At 43.5% G+C, this 21,078-nt stretch overlaps 2 protein-coding genes and 1 non-coding gene across 12 annotated transcripts in view; 1 reads left to right on the forward strand and 2 right to left on the reverse strand.

The window, feature by feature from the left end:
• LOC105355210 (NACHT, LRR and PYD domains-containing protein 12) overlaps nucleotides 1-5,758 on the forward strand; it is a 212,952-nt gene extending 207,194 nt beyond the window's left edge. For all 4 annotated transcript variants that reach the window (XM_078934102.1, XM_078934105.1, XM_078934109.1 and 1 more), the window contains 2 exons: nucleotides 1,427-1,600; nucleotides 4,724-5,758. In XM_078934102.1, coding sequence (XP_078790228.1) covers nucleotides 1,427-1,600; nucleotides 4,724-4,760 — 211 coding nt within the window. In that variant the 3' untranslated portion in view covers nucleotides 4,761-5,758. The remainder of the gene's footprint in view (nucleotides 1-1,426; nucleotides 1,601-4,723) is intronic.
• LOC110014093 (NACHT, LRR and PYD domains-containing protein 12-like) overlaps nucleotides 1-21,078 on the reverse strand; it is a 471,367-nt gene that overhangs the window by 262,217 nt on the left and 188,072 nt on the right. The gene's annotated exons all lie outside the window — the stretch shown is intronic.
• Nucleotides 16,270-18,680, reverse strand: LOC101156471 (uncharacterized). Its single transcript, XR_013651817.1, has 3 exons — nucleotides 18,490-18,680; nucleotides 18,046-18,186; nucleotides 16,270-17,892 (listed from the first exon to the last, which is right to left on the reverse strand). It is a non-coding gene; the product is annotated as an uncharacterized LOC101156471 (transcript).

Below are 21,078 nucleotides of genomic sequence, written 5' to 3' on the forward strand. Positions count from 1 at the left end.
GGCGCCCACAGTCTAGAAAGGAGAGCAAGGCAGGGGCCCGCCGCCCCCGCCCAGGAGGGGGGCACCCCGGGGGAAAAAAGGGGGCCCACAAGGGGTGTTGTAAACATGGCCCGACCAGGCTCGGCCACGGTTGGAAATTTGGCGGGGCCCAGCACTCTGGGGCAAGGACCAGAACCCACCCCCCAGGGACACGGACATCCCCGGCTCAGGTGTAATGTGAACCCCCTCCCCGAGCGGAGAGAGCACCGCCGGGCCCAGGAAACCGGCACCCAGGGGACACGGCCGCCGTTGCCAAGGGCCCCGTACCCCCCACCAGGGAAGGGGTAGGGGACAGATGGTCCTAGGTCCCACCTTCCTTGCAAAATGTGTGTGTGTGTATGTGTGTTTGAGAGGGTGTGTGTGTGCGTGTGTGTGTGTTTATGTTGGAATGTATATATTGAGGGGGGAAGGGTGTGTGTACTAAGGGGGTTGCAGTTAAAATTGGCGGGTAGGGCACTAAGGGGACATCACCTGATAACTCACAGCTGCTTGTTCTCTACAAAGATCTGCAGAAGAACTTCTTCTTTTCTTCCTGCAGCTCCTTGTTTCAAAGCTGTCTGCTGACATGTGTGCTCCACGTCCATCAGCTCTTCTTTGTTTCTTTGCTCCAACAGACTCCTTTACAGCAAGTCCAGAAGAAGCAGCCGTGCACGCTCACATGCACTCTGAGTCCTGCTGCTGTGTTTCAGCAGATGCAGCTGAGAGTCCAGCAGCTGATGTTTATGAGCAGACAGTGACAGAGTCCTGCTGCAGCTGGATGCTGCTCTGACAGACACATCCTCCACAAACATCCTCACCTTTTCATCCACAAACATCATCACATCATCCATCAAAGCTCCCAGCAGCTTCTGACTCTTCATTCAGAGCTGAAGTCATGGATCAGGGATCAATGTCCAACATTTGCTGCTGACTCTTCCTCATCACTTCCTTCTTCTCTCTGCTTTGATCCGTTGGAGCTGAAAGTCTCTGCTTGAAGGGCTGCAGCAGAGAAGGACTGGAAGATCATCTCCTGAAAACTGGGATGAAGACTTTCCAGCATCATGCTGCTGAAATTCTCCCATGATTCAGTGCTTTCATGTTTCCATGATTCAGGACTTTTTCTGCCGTTGCTGCAGAAACATCAGTTGGTTTGGATGCAGCCACAGGCTGATGTTCTACTTTCACACATCTGGACTTCTTTCCTGAAGCAGCTGCATGTTGTCCTGAATGTTCCTGAATGTTCTTCTTCTCTGCTTCTGCTGGACTCTTCTGATCTGCTGCTGTTGCTTCACATCTTTGGACTTTTTCTAGACTTTCTGATCTTCGTCAGCTCTGAACTCTTTAAAATAAGTGAAGGATGAAAAATATGAACTTTGTCTTTACACTAAACTCTTTGTTCTGGATTCAGGTTGTGGAACTGCAGATTGTCAGAAATCAGCTGTGCTGCTCTGGTCTCAGCTCTGAAGTCCAACCCATCCCACCTAACAGAACTGGACCTGAGAGGGAACAACCTTCAGTCTTCAGATGTTCAGCAGCTCCAGGATCTGGTGGAGAGTCTAAACTCCAAACTGCAGACTCTGAGGTCAGTAGAGGGTTGGAGTCAGTCCAGCTGCTTCCAGATGTTTGGTCCTAAAGTTAGTCTGAGAGCAAAGATGCAGAGTTTCCTGTGAAGCTGCAGCTTCTCAGTGAAGCTCTGAGGAGAATGATGACAGGCTTCAGGACAACAGTCAGCCAATCAGAGCAGCAGAAGCTCCAACAGATAAAGCAGCTTTGGCGTTGCTCAGAGGCGGTTTCCTGTTGTAGCTGCTCCTATTGTTCTGACTTTCCTGTTTTGTCTTGTCTTTTGTCTTTTAGTATTTATTATAGTCTCGTTCTTTTTTCTTTTGCTCCTCTCACACATCACCATAGTCAAAAGCATGAATTTTGTTTGCTCCAAGCTTCTGTTGTTACCTTTCTACTACTCTCATTACTCCTTGTGACTGAGTGTAACCCGAATGGGGTTCCGCTTCCAGGTAGTCCACCTCTGGACCCATGCTATCCACAGGGCTGTCCAAGTCTGTATGGGCTGTCCCAGCTGGGTTCCTTGCTGTAACAGCACAGTCCAGCATCCATCAGTTCACTCAGTGTACTGCACTGGAAACCTCTGCCTCTCTCCCCAACCCTTCCCCGTTATTGTCCTCTAAATTCTGCGGGGCGAGGGCCGGATTGACAGCCGTCACCCCCAAACCTGTCCATAGGTGAGTTATTGTTTGTAAAAGGAAACCAGGCCGGACCTGGCAGAAATGTACCAGACAAATGCGACTACTGAGCTTCAGTTGTGAGCCTAAGAGAGGAGAGGTGTACTCTCTAATTAGAGGGCCATCAGTGGAAAGAGGAGACATAAAAAGGCATGGGCAGAGAATCTGGGAAGTGAGAAGTGAGAAGTCAGAGAGAGGAGGCAGCTGAAAAAGGCTCCAACTCTCAACACCGCTTCCACAACCTGAAAGACCAACATCGTCTCAGTGTAAACCTGATCAAATGCAGCCGAGCCTTCCCAGACTGATACTTATTCTCTGATCAGGAAAACAAAAGGTACCCAGAAGAACTTGACTGTGTGGCCTTGCTTTCTAGCCTAATTTCAGCAATACCCCTCCTAAAGAACATAAACAATAAATGAGTTTAAACAAACTTTGGGCTTCTGTGTGTGTTAAGAGCAAAGGATGTGGATCACACACACATGAGCGCCCGCTCCACCAGCAGACCTACGCGAGAATGCGTAGCTGCACCTACCTCTACCTCTGGGAAATTATCCCAACTATCATCAGAAGTTTCCCAGTCAAATTCTCCCCTTTAATCTTTTCTGATCTATCTATCTATCTGTCTGTCTGTCTGTCTGTCTGTCTGTCTGTCTGTCTGTCTGTCTGTCTGTCTGTCTGTCTGTCTGTCTGTCTGTCTGTCTGTCTGTCTCTCTCTCTGTCTGTCTGTCTGTCTGTCTGTGTCTCTCTCTCTCTCTCTGTCTGTCTATCTCTCTCTCTCTGTCTGTCTATCTCTCTCTCTCACACCACACCACATAGCAGAACATACAACACTGCAGAACCTATACTACCCTATTCGTGTTTTTTTTTTTTTTTTGAAACACCATGGTTAATCTAAAGTGCTCAATTCTTTGATTTTCTTGCGCTTCTTGGTCTCTCACCAATTCTTAGTATCTTGAGACTGTCCAATTTTGTACTTCGGGGGTTCTCACCTCCCCGGGACGCGAAACGGCTCGAGCAGGATCAGGAGCAGGTTGTTTGCGGGGCGGTCGCACGTGCTCGGGCCCGCTAAATGCTACTTGTAGCTTTGATTTACATTTTTTCTCAGTCGATTTAGTACAATTCTCAGATCAGAATTAAAGTTTGCAAATACATGTGTGCATTTCTCAAAACAATTTGCACAAACAGCAAAACACTATGGATTTCTTGCAAAAGCCTGTAACTTGCTCAAAATATTTAGTTCATCTCTCAAAACTAAGTCTTTATGTCATTGAACATGTCAGTGCCATCAGAATGTCAAGTCCTCGTGTCATTGTCTACGAACAAGACAGTCAAATGACTTAGTCATGTTGTCAATATAACTGTGTACTTTAGAGGGAGGTTCTGATGTAAACTATGGCTAAAGTTTGGATGACAATTATTGTAAAATGTAAGTTACACCTTTTTTGTTTGATTGCAAGAGACTGGACAAGATTCACATTTACACTTTTATTGTTCATTTTGTAATTTGTTGACAGACCATGTCATACCAACATAGAAAAAACCCACTGCAAACAGTAACACAAAGGGGAAAAAAAGATTGGACAATATTCTGTACAACAGTACAGGCAGTGCAGTAGGAATTGGTGTGGTCTTCCTACACCTCTTCTCGTTCCTGTATGTTAGGCCACAAATTCTCATCCACATCACAGCGAATATCCTCTATTGCAATGCAGTGTGGAAAGAATCTTTTAGAGTGTCTTATCCAGCCTCTGCAGGCGTCTGCTGTGATGTCATCGCACGCTGCATCCATGGCAGCCAGGAGGGTCATTTGTGTATGTGGCTGGCAATCATAAACTTTCCATCTCCATGCTGAGAAAAATTCCTCAATAGGGTTAAGGAATGGAGAGTAGGGTGAAATGAACTCCATCTGCATCCTGTTGTGGGCTGCAAACCATTGCCTGATGATGTTAGAGTGATGAAAACTCACATTGTCCCAAACTATCACATACGTTGGCAGATGATGCAGACATCACCTGAGAGCAATTTACCAATTCAGGACAGATTTAGACAAAAACATATAATGGAGATGTATAGAAATATGTTTGTCACATTATGACAACTTGGTCAACCATTTTGCAGTTAATGACTTATACGATGAACTAATGACTAGGTGTTTTGAGGAGTAAGACTATTGCACAGTGAACTATATAATACATTTTGATCAACACGACATAAACAATTGATAATGTAGCAAAGAGCAGACAATTGTACATAATCATTTGCATGGATGTACCAAAGCAATTGCAACTTGTTCAAAGAAGTGAGAAACTGCTTATATGATGTGCACAAGTGACATCATGATGTGAAGATTGAACAAATGGTTTTGGGAATTTCCTTCTGATCTGATAATTGTACTAAAGCGACTGAGAAAAACTGTAATTTGACTTCATCACAGCCTGAATTGTTTCTGTCTTTGTTTCTCTTTACAGACTTTCAGAACCATGCGGACTCTCAGAGACTCACTGAGAAATTGTGGTCTCAGCTCTGAAGTCCAGCCTGTCCAACCTGACAGAACTGGACCTGACCAACAACATCCTGGAAGATTCATCCATGGAGGTTCTTTGGTTGTTCCGATACAGCTCTAAAACTACTTCCTACGAGCGCAATAACGTTTTCTTTTGTTTGTATTTTGTTGTTTTTTTTGGAGTCAGGCATTGGAACCTGGTTCTGTCTCTGGAACAGGGACAGAACCAGAACTCTGGATCACAAGATTCTGGTTCCAGATGTTTTACACTTGATTTCTGTTCTCCAGAAACTGTCATTGACAAACAAACCCAGAGTTTCATTCAGAAACCTCCAACATGGTCATGTGACCAGAATGTTCATAGTGGAGACACGGACAAACGCTGTGGTCACATGACTCACTGGTTTGGATTCAAGTCCTTTGAAGTCAGTTCTTGGAGCAGAAATCCCGTCTGATCTCAGTTAGTGAACAAAAGTCTCTCAGTTGAATCATTTTTCCATCATCTCTGTTCTCTTGATGATCAAATATTGACTCATGCAGTTTGAAAGACTCAGAGTTTTGCTTTGATTGATGTTTTCCACAGTTTTGTGACTGAACTTCCTTTTTCTTTGGTGTTTTGTGGGTAAAACTCTGTTCTTTTTCATGCTGACAGCATTTTTAGCTGCAGTTTGTAAAGAAGTTTCATCTAAATCCAGTAGAATCTCCTCATTTTCTAGAATGTCTGAAACTAGTAGAAACTTTCTGAGCATAAAGCCTGTTTTCTCCAGAGGACATGAATGAACAGAGTGGATCTTAGTGAGGAATGACAGCCTCTGGATGCAGAGAATCACTTTGAAGCAGCTGCTGCAACAACACCAACTGCATTGAAGCAGGAGGGAAAAGGGAGACACCTGCTGGCGGTTTGCAGAACTGCATCTTAGTGTCAAAAGGCTTCGAACTGAAAGCTGTCTGTAAAATTCCTGCAGCCTGTTTGGATCTAATAAATGCTCTTTTGAATCAACTCTGTGTTTTCTATTGATTTCTGTCTTCATTCTATCTTTGACTCACAAACAGACTTGAATCTTTAGCCTTCCCCCTCATCCTGTTCCAGCTGTTCTAATCTTCATGTGTTTGGTTCCTTCTCAGTAGAAATGGGTTGGAAAAGAGCTTTGGAATGTTCAGGTGGTGCTGATGTCTTTCTAGATGGGGGTGGGCAGAACAGATGAGAGCTCCTCCCTCCTGATTCAGAGGGGAACAGTGGGCAGCAGCTGAAAGGAGGGAGTGGAAATGGGAAAAGTTCTCTGCACGTTTCTCCTTTCCAAGAACAGAGGGACACGACTCCATGAACAGCAGAAGCTAAAGAGTTGGAAAACATGCCCAAAGCTGCAGCACCACCTGCAAAAAGATGCTTCCTCTTCAAGCTCCGCCCCTTCACATGAAGAGCTGCAAGGAGAAGAAAGATCAGAGTTTCTGCTGAGCTGCTATTGGAGCTTTTAGGGGGTCAGATCTTTAGGAACATTTGCTGTCAATGAAACCAGGAAGAAAAGTGTTTTTTCTCCAGGAAAGGATCAAATGTGATTCAGACTCTGAGATGAGATTGAAAGCAGCTTTTTGTGGATGACCCTAACTCAAATGGAACAATCCTCTTTCTAGTCTAAAGCATTTAGATCAAAGCGTCTTCAGGTCCAGATTTTTCTATCTGGACTTTCCATCCAAGAATGAAGGAAAAAGGGATTTCTAAAGTCTTTTCTCAGATTGAGGACTGCTGGAGAAATTGGAGCAGCTTGTTGCTCAGGGAGGAGCTCCCCAAGTCCATGAATGAATGGAGCTCCAGATTCCTGAGCTGTCACAGGTCATCATGGAGGTCATGCTGCTTCATCTGATCTGATGACATCACTTACAGTCAAAAACACTCTTCAAATAAACAACCTGGAGAATTTGTCTGAATTATTTGGGTCAAAATTCACCTTCGCTAATAGGCAGGTAAATGCAAGCACGGATGAAAATGTCAAAGGGGAATCGTCAATTGTGGAAACACTGGAAAACTGAAATACAGCAAAAAAAGTAAACATCATGAACTTAAAAAAGGACTTTTTACAAAAGTTGAAGATTGTGGTTTGTTTTTGTCTCTTGAATTTAAAACTAAGAATAATATCAATTAAAGAATCTAAGTTAGAGTTGAACTGTGCGTTGTGTGTGTAAACGAATGAGATGTAATGATGATGATGATTCCCCACAAAGAGGCACCAGATCTTGAACTGAACTGATTGGAAAACATGAATATATATACACGTACATCTACATACACATGTGAACAATTCAGTTATAATAACTCTTCTGAAAGAGATGATTGTTGAAATGTTTACGTTGTATCTTGTTTGGTTTTTCTTTCTCTGAAAAGTCTTGATCCATGACATAGAGTCAGTAAAAAGTCTCTCAGTTGAATCAGTACTGCTAAGTTGTTATATTGTTATGGGAATTGTCTTGGTGATTTGGTTCAATTCCACTTTTTCTCCTCTTCTATTCTAAGTAGAACAGAACCTTTCAAATGAAAACCAATGACCTCGATGGTCCATAAGGTGGAGCAAAGACCAAATCTCTCTCTCCATCAGAGAGATGTTGTTGTTCCAAAGTAGACTTTCATGTGTATAAAATATAATATAGGTAGACGCCTCATGGACTGTCGCTGCCTATAGACCTTTTTTCACGCTGACGTCAGACAAAATGGCAACATCTCCTCCATGTTATTATTGTTCTGACACCACAGACGTAAAAGTCCGATGGAGACCAGCTCTGATGGAGAACCAGAAGAACCTGGAAGGTGAACGGCAGCAAGAACAGTCCTCCCTTTTGGGGGAGATCTCCTCACTCACAGAGACCCTCAAGAAGAAGAAGAAGGAGGAGGAGAAAATGATGCTTTCAAAGACCTTGATGGACACATTCAATCAGATCAAAGAGGAGATTGAAAACATGCAGAAACCAAAAGCCAAGAAGAAATCTGGGATGCAGAGATTCCTTCAGTTTTTCCAAAGATCTGAAAGACAGAATTGATCCAAACTGGATTGATTTTGGTTCTTTGGGTTTTTCTACATTTGACAGAAACCAAAGTGGGAGGAGTCATCTTTATGAAGTCCATCAGAATCACAGAAAGAAGTTCTAGATCATTTACCGTATTTTCACGACCACAGGTCGCACAGGGTTATAAGGCGTGGTCTCTGTCATGGGTGATTCATCAGTCTTTGACACATACAAAAGACGCACCAGGTGTTAAGCTGCAGGCACGTTTACAGCACACACACATACACACTCAGTGTGTGTTTAAAATGACTTCAGGGGCGTTGGGCTCCACTGGCGCAGCGGGGGGGCTGTTCTCCTGGTTGGGCTGGAGCTTGCATTCTCTGACCCCCTATGCTCCCCTGCTCTCTGGCTTTGGGGGCCCCTGTGGCGGTCCTGCTGGCCCTGGTCTGGGGGGCGGATGTGATCGCCAGGGGAGCAGTTGTTCTCTATCTTCTGTTGCGCCGGGGGTCTTGGTGTAGGGATGGCTGGACACTCTCCTTCTTTTTACATTCCAAGAAGAACATAAAGATCCACTTGAGCACAGGTGTTAGCTCACCTTTGCACAAATGGTTTGTGTGATTAAATGAAATATTTCAAATGTGTTAGTCTGAATTCATAAGTATGCGTGTGTGGATATCGGTTGTATTTCAGTCAGACAACTCTTGCAGAAGAATATTTATTTCACAACATCTTTAGGTTGACATTCACAATTTGATTCACAACTTCGTTTTGGCATAAGGCTCCGTTCAATTCCTTGAGACACTTATTTTTTCCATACACTTTCGGGTAACAACCCCCCGTAACGGAGCCCACAGGTGGAAGCCGGGGAGGAGGGAGGGGCAAAGAATGAGCGCTGAAGGTAAGAGAGAATGAACAATTGTACACCTGACTTAAATAGGACGCTAAGCAGGTGGGTTAATTAACTGACCCGCCCTAGGGGAGTAACCTGCAATTCTGCCGAGTGTCTTCCCGAAATGCGACGAGTCGCTATTGTATACATGTTGACATGTTTTGTATGTGGGCATTTTTGGAACCCATAGGTATGATTGGGGCATTTATGTGTGTGTTTGGATAGGCCCCGCCCTTTTTGGAGTTATATCACTTATAAACCTCACTGTAATGATTGTAAGCATCCAGCAACTTGTTGCCTTATGCTGCTTCACGGTATACCCCCCCCTCTTCTTTAATCAGCCCCCCCCCCCCCCCACACCCCTTTGGCATCCCTCTCTCTTCTTCTCTTCTTTTCTTTTCCGTCCGGTCCAACAAAAGACCGTTACAGATATGAGTAAGATGAATAAAGTTCAGCCTGAATTACAAAAGTGGTTAATTCAAATATACACCTTGTGTGTCAAAAGATTCATAACCCCTATTATAAAAGTAAAATCTGTCCAACACAAGAGGCTTTCAGCTCTCATCTGTCTGCTCAGCTGTTGGACAGGACAAGTCTTAGGAGCAAGTCTGATTTGGTTGTTATTTTTTTTTCATTTTTCAGTCACAAATCAGCATCCAAAAATCCATCAAAGTCCTCATCTTGTGAAGTAACTGAGACTCAGATAGCATTCCATTGTATCCAGTTAAATGGCAGTTCTGCTCTCGCTTTAGCTGGGACTTTCCCCATTGTCATCCGATCTTCTTCTATGCCCCTCAACTTCATAGAAAGTGCACTGCCTCATAGGGCGCGCCCCCTACAGTTTGGACAAAAATTTAAGACTTTAAAGTGTCCCACTGGCCCTAGCCTGGGTGGCGGATGTGATTGCCCAGCAGGTGGTTGCTCTCTATCTGCTACCGTGTGGGTGTTGGGGTCCGAGTCTGACACACTGTGGGCATTCTGACAGAAAGTCTTTCTCCCTCCTTTAATGTCTGAATTCTGCTTGTGATAGCAGACACTTCTAAATGCTGAGGACCATGAAAAGTCAGGAAAAAAGCTGTGGAGGGTTAGCTTGAAGCTTGTGGGACTGACAGAACTCTAACCAGAACCTGTCAGAATGCCCACAGTGTGTCAGACTCGGACCCCAACACCCACACGGTAGCAGATAGAGAGCAACCACCTGCTGGGCAATCACATCCGCCACCCAGGCTAGGGCCAGTGGGACACTTTAAAGTCTTTAAATACATGTGCAGATGTATGAAGAAAGGCCCAGGTGACGCAGTTTCTCTGTCAGGATGTCTAGGATGATGTTAAAAATCCAAAAAGAGCAGCCTTACATAGTTCCCTGGGTGGTCCAGGTGGCTCAGGGCAGAGTGTAGTGTGGTGGATATGGCATAATCTACAGAGCAGTTTGGTTTGTATGCAAACTGGAGTGGGTCTAGAGTGGGTGGAAGACAAACTTTGATGTGTTTTGATACTAGCCGTTAAAACACTTCATGACTACAGGCGTGAGGGCAACTGGCCTGTAGTCGTTGAGACTGTCCGCTACTGGCTTTTTGGGAAACGGAATTATGGTGGAGGTTTTGAGGCAGGCTGGGATGCTGCACTGTTCCAAGGATTGGTTGGTTCAAGATTCTGGTGAAGACCTCCGCTAGTTGATCGGTGCATGCACAGAGTACCTTGCCTGGTACTCTGTGGGGGCCTTTTCACACAGAAAACGTCACAGTTTGTTTTGTTTTACGTTTTTTCATTCTCATTTCCACATTGAAGTGTTACAAGGAGCTCAGTTAAAGCATAAATATATGTCCGGCACCAGATGCTGCTGTTCTGCGTGGTTTCAAAGTCCTAAATGATTGGTTCATTTTTCCCGCACAATTACAAGAACCCGGTGAAAACTTCATTGGGCTTCTACTCCCATCCTTGGTCTAAAGTGTTTTCTCCTCTGGTGGCAAACTTCACACACTGTGTGAATTTGGGGAGCACTGTTCTAAGATGTGCTTGGTTGAAATCCCCAGCAATAATCTGGGTCCATTAATAACCTGATGGACCCAACCCGAGTCCATCAGGGTGGGAGAGCTGTGGCTTGTTTATGATAATTAGTAGGAGGTTGAGAGCCATCCCGGTGTTAGCATCTGGTGCGTAAACAGCTAACACAGTTGAGGCCTCCTCTCACTGAAATATCTGGCAGGTGCTGATCAGAATCATTGGCCACACCTGCCAGGTGAGCGGAATGACGGGATGCAGCACAGCAGCAAGATGTAACAGTTGACGTAAAACAAACCAATAGTACTATCACCACTAGTGAGACAGTATTCATGTTGATGCATAGTTGAAAGTGTGGAATCCAGGGTGACATGTTTTAAGTCCCCTTAGATTACCACGAGTGCCTCCAGGTGCTCCGCTACTGTGTTAACCATGACCTCGACTGCTGTTTCCATGTACGCTCTGAGAGGGATGTATACAAAGACAGCAAGGACATGCATAAACTCCCAAGGTAGTAGGTACTACGGACGGATGCTAACGGCTAAGACCGCCTTTGAGCAAACAAAGAGAAGAGTTTGTGGACGTGAAGAAAGATCCAGATGATTCCTTTGAGTGGAAAGTGTTGTCGAGTTGAAGTGATTCCAACATGTTTGCTGTTGTCTATGTGCTGCAGAGCTTCAGGCTAAAGTTGGACTAAATGAGGACAGAAACTGGACTAAAGCTCAGAGAAGGAGCTGTAGAGAAAAACACTTGAAGTTCCTGATCAGAACCTCCTCAAGAACAACCTCTCCCTCCTTTAATGTCTGAATTCTGCTTGTGATAGCAGACACTTCTAAATGCTGAGGACCATGAAAAGTCAGGAAAAAAGCTGTGGAGGGTTAGCTTGAAGCTTGTGGGACTGACAGAACTCTAACCAGAACCCGACCAGGACCAAGAAAAGTCCCTGAAACCAAACTAAAGAGCCCAATCCTCAGACGATCTGAGCTGTCTGGAAGTGACGCCTCCTCCTGCCACCTGAAGGAGCAGCAGAGAGGAAGAGGAGCAGCAGATGGTTCTGCTCATGTGAGCATGTGCAGGGTGAAGCTCCCACACAGACTCTGCAGGGGGGCGGAGCTACTGCTCAGGTGTCCTGTGGGCGTGTCAGCAGGTGAAGGACTGCAGGCACAGAAAGGTGCAGCAGCTGAACTCTGACCTTTGACCTCTGAGCAGCATCTGTTCTGCTCTAACAGACATTAGATTAGATTCAGCTTTATTGTCGTTACACATAAACAGGAACAAGGAAACTAAATGCAGTTTGTGTCTAACCAAAGTGCAACAAGCAGTAAAGTGCAGCATAGAAACATGTCATAAATATTAGTTAAATAAGGATATAAATATGAGTCGGATATGAATACAATTTACAAGATTGTACTATTATAAATAGTTTGTCCAGATTTCCAGGTTGACTGATTAGAAATGTACAGAAATATTATATATTTACATTTAGGGATGAGTGTATTTACAGTGTAGTCTATTATATACATGTGCAAAGTAGACAGCTTTGGAAGAAACTGTTCCTCATGCTGTTGTGGGCCGGAGCAGCTGAGGACAAGCTGTTGCCATGGAAACTTTGGAGCAAAGAAGCTGCAAATGCAGCTGGTTTCTTCCTGCAGGGTTTGTCTGTCAGACCTTCATCAGGCAGAAGAGTCCAGAACCAGATTAGAAAAACCTGAAGGTCTTTTTCAGGTTGATGTGTAATCATTGACTGGATTTATGATTTGATTATTTTCTTTTGTAAAACATTCTCTTTCTGTTTCTTCATCCACTTTAGTCAAAGCTGCAGGATTTCTGATCAGCTCCTCAAACAGGATTCCTGAAGCGTCTCTAAAAGTCAGATGTTTGAGATTCTCTATCAGGGTTTGTGTTTGTGAAAAAGACCTTCAGGATTTTAAATCTGGTTCTGGACTCTTCTGCCTGATGAAGGTCTGACAGACAAACCCTGCAGGAAGAAACCAGCTGCATTTGCAGCTTCTTTCCACCAAAGTCTGTTTCCATGGCAACAGCAGGTCATGAGCTGGTCCCACGCAACTCTGTTAGAGCAGAACAGAGACAGAGAACCAGATTTGAAATATTTCCCTCCTGAAATCCTGATTGTCTTTTTCACAAATACAAACCCTGATAGAAACTCTCAAACATCTGACTTTCAAAAAGGTTTCATGAATCCTATTTTGGGTCAAAGCAAAACGAATATAGGAGGAAAAGAGAAATGATGGTGAATGGAAACAAAGTTGAAAAGCTTTTTTCTGTGATCCAGTTCCATCATTATGTGATGTTTGGAGAAACAGAAAGAGAAAAACCTCCAAATCTGTTGATGTTTTACAGAAGAAAACAATCAAATCATAAAATCATAAATCCAGTTAATGATTACACATCAACCAATCACCTGTTGACTGCCGGAAAGATGGACCAACAATATGATCTGCTTCAGGATCAGACCGTGTCCTTCTGACCAAATTCCACAGGAATCTGCTTCCTGGCTGCATTCAGAATCGGTTTGAAACTGGAGCAGGTTGGACTTAAGGGCACAAAGTGGTTCCAAAAACCCAGAGGAAGATCAACATTCTTTCAGTCCACCATTAGCTCTGAATCCGTGCGGCCAGTGCCTTATTCTCAGCAGCATGGATGCAGAAAAAGGGTTAGGATAAGGCGAATACGTGCTAACAACATTTAGCTTTGGATGAACTTAAAATCCATGGAGTACAATGCAATGTACATCTTGGATGTAGATATGTGGGAATAACAGAAGCCTTTATTTTGTCTTGACACGACTGGTAACACAAGTCTGGCAGCTCGCTCATGCAGAGCAGCCGGACAGACTGCCCGCAAACACAAAGCTACGAGTCCAGCCTGCTCAGAGACATGGTTTGCTCGTTTGTAGCGGCCGGCTGGTCCTGTTTGCATTCCAAAACCTCCTCTGGAGCACCACATTAGCTGCGTTTACATGGGCAAAAGTAATCGGAATGAACGCCTGATCGGAAAGAAAATGCGTCATGTAAACGCGCCGTTCGGAATACTCTGCCCCGGTCAGACTCATTCGGATCAGAATTTCTTTCCGATGGAGATAGGTGGGTTATACCGATCGTTTATCCGATCGTGGAGCATGTAAACGGTCATTCCGATCGTGTGTCACTACTGCTCTGGTTTACGTCACGCATAGACGGTGTTTCGCTGAGACAAAGCTTTGGAGCGCATACGGGACCGACCAGCTCTGCGGACGCCCCTTGAAAAGCGCCGCTCCGCTCTCGCCCCGCTGGCTCTCCCCTCTCTTACACCCCTCACGGGGGAGATTCGGAGGAGGAGCGCTTCGTGCCCCCTGACGCTCACTCGGTCCACTGGCACCCGAGTGAGCAGAGCAGCTGGATTAATAATTTTGTGTCGGGGGGGGCTTTTTTACGTGTGCGTTTTGTTGTTTTGTTATGTGTGGGAGAATTCAGACTGCGAGCCGTCCCGCCGCTCTGGGTTAGCGGCTGCAGGACTCAGGAGGAACCGTGTTCGAACAGAGCTCGGGCCGCTAGCTCACAGAGTGGCTTTGGGGCGGTCTGTGTGAACTTTCAGAGCAGAATTAAATGTCGCTCAGTCCTTAGAAAGCTGCAGATTGCTGCGTTTCTCGCACGGTCCTGGATTTTGTGTCCATCCATCAGGCTAATGATGTTAGCCCGTGTTAGTCTGTCCTAAGCTTTCGTCCAGCTTAATTCTTCCACAAAAAAAGCACTGACCACACAGATTAAATATAACGATGAGCGAACAGGCAATTCATAATATTCATGACATTAATAAAAGCACGTTTGGAAGATCGTCTCGTATGTTACCGAGCTGCTGCATAAATGTCTGTGGAAGCGGTTTGTTTACAACGGGACCTATATCCGCATCCGGGTGATTTTTACACTACTGCGCATGCCCAAATGATTCATTCCGAACGAGAGTATGAGCCATGGGAACGTTTGTTCTAATCGGAAAAAGGTTTTCTGTGCCCATGTGCACGGGTGAATTTTAACCCGACCATTGATCCGATCAAGATATTCTGCCCATGTAACCGCGGCTATTGTCTACGCGTGACGTAAAACCAAAGCAGTACAGACCCACAACCGGAATAAACTGTTTACGTGCACCACAATCGGATCAACAATCGCATGACCCACCAATCTCGATCGGAAAGAAAATTTGACCCAAACGAGTCTGATCGGATCAGAGTTTTCCAAACGACGTGTTTACATGACGCATTTTTCTTCCGATCAGGCATTCATTACGATTACTTTTGTCCATGTAAACGCAACTAGAAGAAGACAGATGAGGGGAGTTCATGAACGTCTGGAAGGAGGAAAATAGAAAGCAGAAGGTCACATGACCTCACCTTTCTCCAGCTATTCTACAGTCAATGACACCAACAATCTGTCAGTCAGCTTGAAGCTCCGCCCCTCAGCTGCTGTAAGGTGGTGTCAGGTTTCTTCCTGAACCTGTTCTCTGTCTTTAGTTCAGGAAACAAACATCCTGCAGCTCCTGACAGTCATTTCACCTCAAACTAGAAGCCCTGCCCAGTTTTTCATGTCCACCGTGTTCATGATCGTCAGATAAAAACCTGATCAGGTCCTGATCCTCTTGCTGTGGTTCAGTGGGTGTTCACTTGGTAGACAGCAGGCAGGTTGTGGGTTTGATTCCAGGAAGGCTCACAGTCTGAATATTTTTTTATCTTTAATTTGTGGGACAAAACTCATCTTGGAGTCAAAAATGATGCCCTGGTTTCCCGCACACTGAGAAGTTTTGTGATTTTTTTTTTAGTTTAGATAAAACAAATTCTCTCTTTTTTTTCAGAACCGATAACTTAAACCTCTGTTTTGTCCTGGTTGAGCTGTAGGAAGTTCTCTGCCATTCATGACTTAATGTCAAATGCATTTTAAGAGTGTGTTGACCGACTCTTTGTCATCAGGAGACACAGCGATGTAGAGTTGGGTGTCATCAGCGTTGCTATGAAAAGAAACGCCATGTCTCCTGATGACATCCCCAAGTGGCAGCCAATATATATTAAAACGTAGTGGGCCTAAAATTGAACCTTGGGGGACCCCACAATTTATTACAAAGACCTTTGAGGAGCATGCATCCATACTTACATAAAATCTTCAATCTGTGAGAAAGGAATAAAACCACTTCAGAACAATACCAGAGATGCCTAAACCTCTCAGCCTGTTGAGTAAAATACTGTGATCTACAGTGTCAAATGCAGCACTCAAATCCAGTAGTACCAGGACTGAGAGTTTTTGACAGTCCGGGTTACATCTAATACTCTTTACTATTTTAACAAGGACCGTCTCTGTGGTTTGTCCTAAAGCCAGGCTGATATTTTTCAAATATGTTTTTTGGTTGGCTTTAACTGGGAGAAAACTTGACCAAGTGCAGCAGCATCAACCAGGACAAAACTTTCCAGTGTTTCCTCTTATAAATGCAATGCAGATTCATTAAAATCAACACCTTTTTGAGTTAAGAGACTAGATGTAATAGCATTTATTTTACTCGTGAAGTGGTTTGGAAAACTTTCACGTGTCAAAACACTTTCTTAGCAGCAGGAAAGTCTCAGAGGCAAAATAAACCCATACACTTGAAGTTGATCTTTATTCAGCAGGAAAAGTAGAATGACTTATTTGAACAAAATCATCCGTTTCAAAAAGCATCAATCTGAAGCAGACGTGCAAAGAAAATAATTCCATACACGCTATATATCTTGGCGGGACAATGATCATCCATGTTTCAACAGTGTTTCCAGGGAAAAAAACCCAAAAGAAAATGGAAAAGTTGCTCATTTTTTATTACGATGGAGCAAATGATCACGAATACACAAGTAAGAACCACAACCTTTAGGACAAACATCGAAAATGTCCAAATGAAACTGGAATTATAGCAAAAATACTAAAGTCAGAGTTTTGTTTGCAGCAAAGACCCATGAGAAACTCCCTCTAAACTTTCAAGAATTTAGATCCTGAACCATAACTGTTGCTCATTCATGGATTACATTTAGTTTACATGTTTGAGAATATCTACCTGGCTCTGAAAAGCAGATGCCCAGAAGAGAAATCCAAATTCAGCTGTTGTAAAGACATTCAAATGGAGTTCCCTCCAAAGAATCATGGGTTGAAGTACAGGTTAGTTTAAGGCTTCAAGCTGAATCTCTTTGTGTCTGTCCCTCAAGACTCTGCTATACACTAACCCTGGTTAACCTCAGTCTTAACTTCACTCACACAGGCACCTCTGTAGGTCCCACTGATGTTTGTTGACCCGACCTTTCCTTTATTGTAAGTGCGAGTGAGGCGCGCAGTGAAGGGAATCTCGAGCTTGCACTTTCTGGCTACCATCGTGATATACCTTTTCTGTTTTGGTGGGACTTGGACAGTGAGAGTCTGAGACCATTTTTTCTCCCTTTTCCTGGAGCCTCCTTTCGAATATGTGAATGTCTCCTCAGCACCAACTGTAACGCTCATGTCAAAAATGGATGGGATTCCAGTAGAAATTTTCATTTCGGCATGTAAACCTTTGGAGTTAGTGAAATCCCAGTTCGACTCATCTACAGTTGTCTCCTCAAGGGTACATGATTGTGTAATCTCAGTGCTAGTGATGTTGGAAATTTCTGATTTTTTTATTGTTTCCGGAGGGAGGTGTTTAATTTTAGCTTTATCTATTTGGTACTCAACACAAGAGAGAACATCACTTTTCACATCAGTGTTGTAGGTCAGGACCTCGTACTGGCGGTACCAAGATTCACGACCTTTCAAGGGTAAAAAAAGGCAATGGTGTTGAGGGACCACCTTCCCTAGACCATACTGGTTCTTTCCTACGTAGACTGCATCAGCAGACCTCACAGCGTTTTTAGGTACCCCACCGTTTGAATCACTTATCCAGACAAGATCTTCAAAATTATCTTCATTCACAAGGATGAGGAATGAGGGATCTTTCAGCTCACGGCCACTCAATGTATAGTAGCAGTAGGGACCGAGGCTTTGTGTGTATAAACCGCATTCCACTCGATTTGAGGGTTTGCTCACATAGTCGGTGCGATTGCAGTCGCTGTTCCAGATACTAACAGCTCCATCTGGAAGAGATCCCTCCCAGGTCTTCCAGTAAAGTTTGTCAGTAATTTTCAACATGGTGGAGAAAGACTTGATCAGCTGACCGTGGACTGACAGTAAAAGGCAGTGTGGGCTCTTGTCTGGTCAAGCTGGAGACTGTAAGGGAAAATAAAAAAGCGCTGTTAACTCCATTGTCATTCTACATCCTCACAGAAGCTGATACTTCAGATGCTTCACTCTTCTTTTTCTTTTACATGTCGAAGTTTTGAAAGAGGTTGACTTGGATAGTCTAAAGACAGTCGGGCTCACCTCTACTCAGTGTTTGGGCTCCAACACTCAGTAGTGACCTGGGAAGACTTGGAACCTCAGGAGTGGGACGCAGATCACTAACAGCACTATCTCATGAACTCATGATCTCCATTTGCAGAGGTTAAGCTCTTCACTTTGTTTCTTCGTTTGGTTGAAAGATGAAGAAAGAACCAAAGAAAGAAAAATCACAACCAGATCAAATGGGATTAAAAAGCTGAAGTTCAGATGATTGATCCTCCTTTCAACTCCTCCAAGTCATTTCATCACTTCATGATCCAGAACTCCAAACTAATGTTGGATCAATCTGATCTGATCTCATCCAGGATCCTTTAGATTCCAACAAAGAGGCTCCCAGCTGAGTCCTAACATTCAAGAACTTCTTCTGAAAGTCTTTGAAATGCAAACATCCACATTCTTTCCATCCCAGATGTTCCATCAACTCACCCCTCTGACACAAATGCATCTGTTCTTTCTTTGACTTCTTCCTCTGGATCTTTGGAACAGCTTTGTGTTCCTGAAGTCCAACCGGCTCCAGTTTCAAACCAGTTCTGAATGCAGCCAGGAAACAGATTCCTGTGGACGTTAGACCAGAAGGACACGGTCTGACCCTGAAGCAGTTCATAAAGGTGGTCCATCTGTTCTGCAGTCAACAGACGATTGGTTGATGTGTAATCATTAACTGGATTTATGATTTTATGATTTGATTGTTTTCTTCTGTTAAACATCAATAGATTTGGAGGTTTCTCTCTTTCTGTTTCTTCATCCGCTTTAGTCAAAGCTGCAGGATTTCTGCTCAGCTCCTCAAACAGGAATCCTGAAGCGTCTCTGAAAGTCAGATGTTTGAGAGTCTCTATCAGGGTTTGTGTTTATGAAAAAGACCTTCAGGATTTCAAATCTGGTTCTTGACTCTTCTGCCTGATGAAAGTCTGACAGACAAACCCTGCAGGAAGAAATCAGCTGCATTTGCAGCTTCTTTGTGCCAAAGTTTGTTTCCATGGCAACAGCAGGTCACAAGCTGGTCCCAATTTAAGTAAAAAATAACTTCTAAAGGTTTGTGATGAGTACAGAGCAGATCCAGAATCTCATCATATGATTCTCCGGAATCAAAATATTCATTGATAGCAGCAGCTGTTTGGGTCTGCATTAACTTTAATGTCTTTGATTTAGGCCGGTTATTGTCATAAGGTTTCCGGTTCCAGGTTACAGCACGGAGGCGGAGGTGGCTATACAACTATCTTCAAATGACTTAAAAAGTTGATTTTCTCCAAAAAAGAGAGCTGACCATGGCCCCCAAGAAAAGCCAGGACTACGAAGACCTTAAAAAGATTCTTGATGATATCAAAGCTACGCTGTATCCCTTTATGGATCAAGTGTCCGCTAAGCTAGCTCCACTGATTGAGCTGATGGAAGAGTTCCGAAGATTTCGGGCTCAAAACAAGCAACAAGAAAACCGGGTCAAATCTCGGGCAAAGCTAAATGCAGCTGGAGCTAGCATTGCTAGGCGCAAAAATAAAAACAAACATTGCCATGGACCAGTAACTTCACGTTTATTTCTGAAAAAATACATTAAGTCTACATCAAAGTGTTTGTGATCTGATTCTTTATAAATTGGCCACATTTTCCATCATCAGAACATAGCAGATTCATAATTAGTCTTCGTAAAATGGTAATGTTTATTTTGTTTTCACTTTGTAAATTGGTATCGTCATAATCGGCGTTTTGCGCTGTTTTGGAAGTTAGTTTGCCTCCAGACCAGGGGGTATTCCAGGAAGCATGTTTAAACTACCCTGACTTTAACCCTGAACTCTGGCTGTAATCGGCCTGAACTTGCTTACTCTGGGTATGTCGGTTCCAAAAGACCGGATATGAGTAAGCGTAATTACGCTCCACTTGGTAACCCTGGGTTAATGCATGTGCACAGCGGGTACATAAAGACATTCTCAATAGATCGCCGATTTCTGGAGTCACCATGGAAACGCGTGGAGAGAAAAAAAGAAAGCGCGACACTTGAGACGGAAGTGAGACAGAGTCTGAGATTTTGATTGAAATGAAGTCCATTGAAGTCCATCAAAAAAGTAACATGACTGCATCATCAAAAAAAAGAATTTCTGCTTGGAGAAAAATAACAGACAAAGTAAACGCACGAGTTTCTGATCTTATTTCCATTTTCCTTGTGACGCATATATATATATATAAACTTAAATAAATTACTTCTATTGGTAACAAGTAATTGAGTTAAATTTATTCAACCTAATTTCTTACGTCTATAAAACTCAATAATTGTTTATACAACTTAAACTTACGTATTTATCTAACTAAATGTCACATTGCTCCATTAATCTTTTTTCCATCTTAATTACTTATATTTCTTGAACTCTCATATGTCTAAGTTTGAGCCGGCAGATATGCTCATTTTTATAACAATAAAAAGGACGGAAAAAAATGCACGGGGTGCAAAAATTTTGTAAAGAATTTTCCATCATTGTCATTATATACAATTTGTAGGGGTGCTATATAAACTCATCATCCTCTCCTTCACTCTCACTCATGGTGCAGAGACGTAAGCATAGTCGGACATAATAACTCGGCAAAACACAGTAAACAGCTAAACAACTAAACACATTTTGTCAAAAACCCACACTTAAACCCAAATCCGTCCAGACAGGCAAAGGCAATGATATCCCAGAATCCCTTGCGGTGCCGCTCTAACAGCAGCACCAAAGTTACACCTACTTAATTGAATTCATTTGAATGAAAGTAAAATAACTGTCTGAAAACTACGTGTTATTTTTAAGCTGACTTAAAAAAATGACTTTTCTTAACTGAAGCAAATAACTAAGTTAGATCAAAGTAAAAAAGTTTATTTTTCCAACATCCATATGTGGTCTTATCACCCTTTTATGGTGGAAAAAGTATTATCTGAGCTTCTTCATCCACTAAATCATCTTCAAATGGACACAGGATGCTGCTTCACCTCTCTGTAAACAAACTAACCTTCAACTAAACCTGCTCCAGACCAGGCTATGTTCAGAG

The sequence above is a fragment of the Oryzias latipes genome, chromosome 2 (assembly GCF_053564925.1).
Source record: "Oryzias latipes strain Hd-rR chromosome 2, Olatipes_Hd-rR_3.1".
NCBI classification, from domain to species: Eukaryota; Metazoa; Chordata; class Actinopteri; order Beloniformes; family Adrianichthyidae; genus Oryzias; species Oryzias latipes.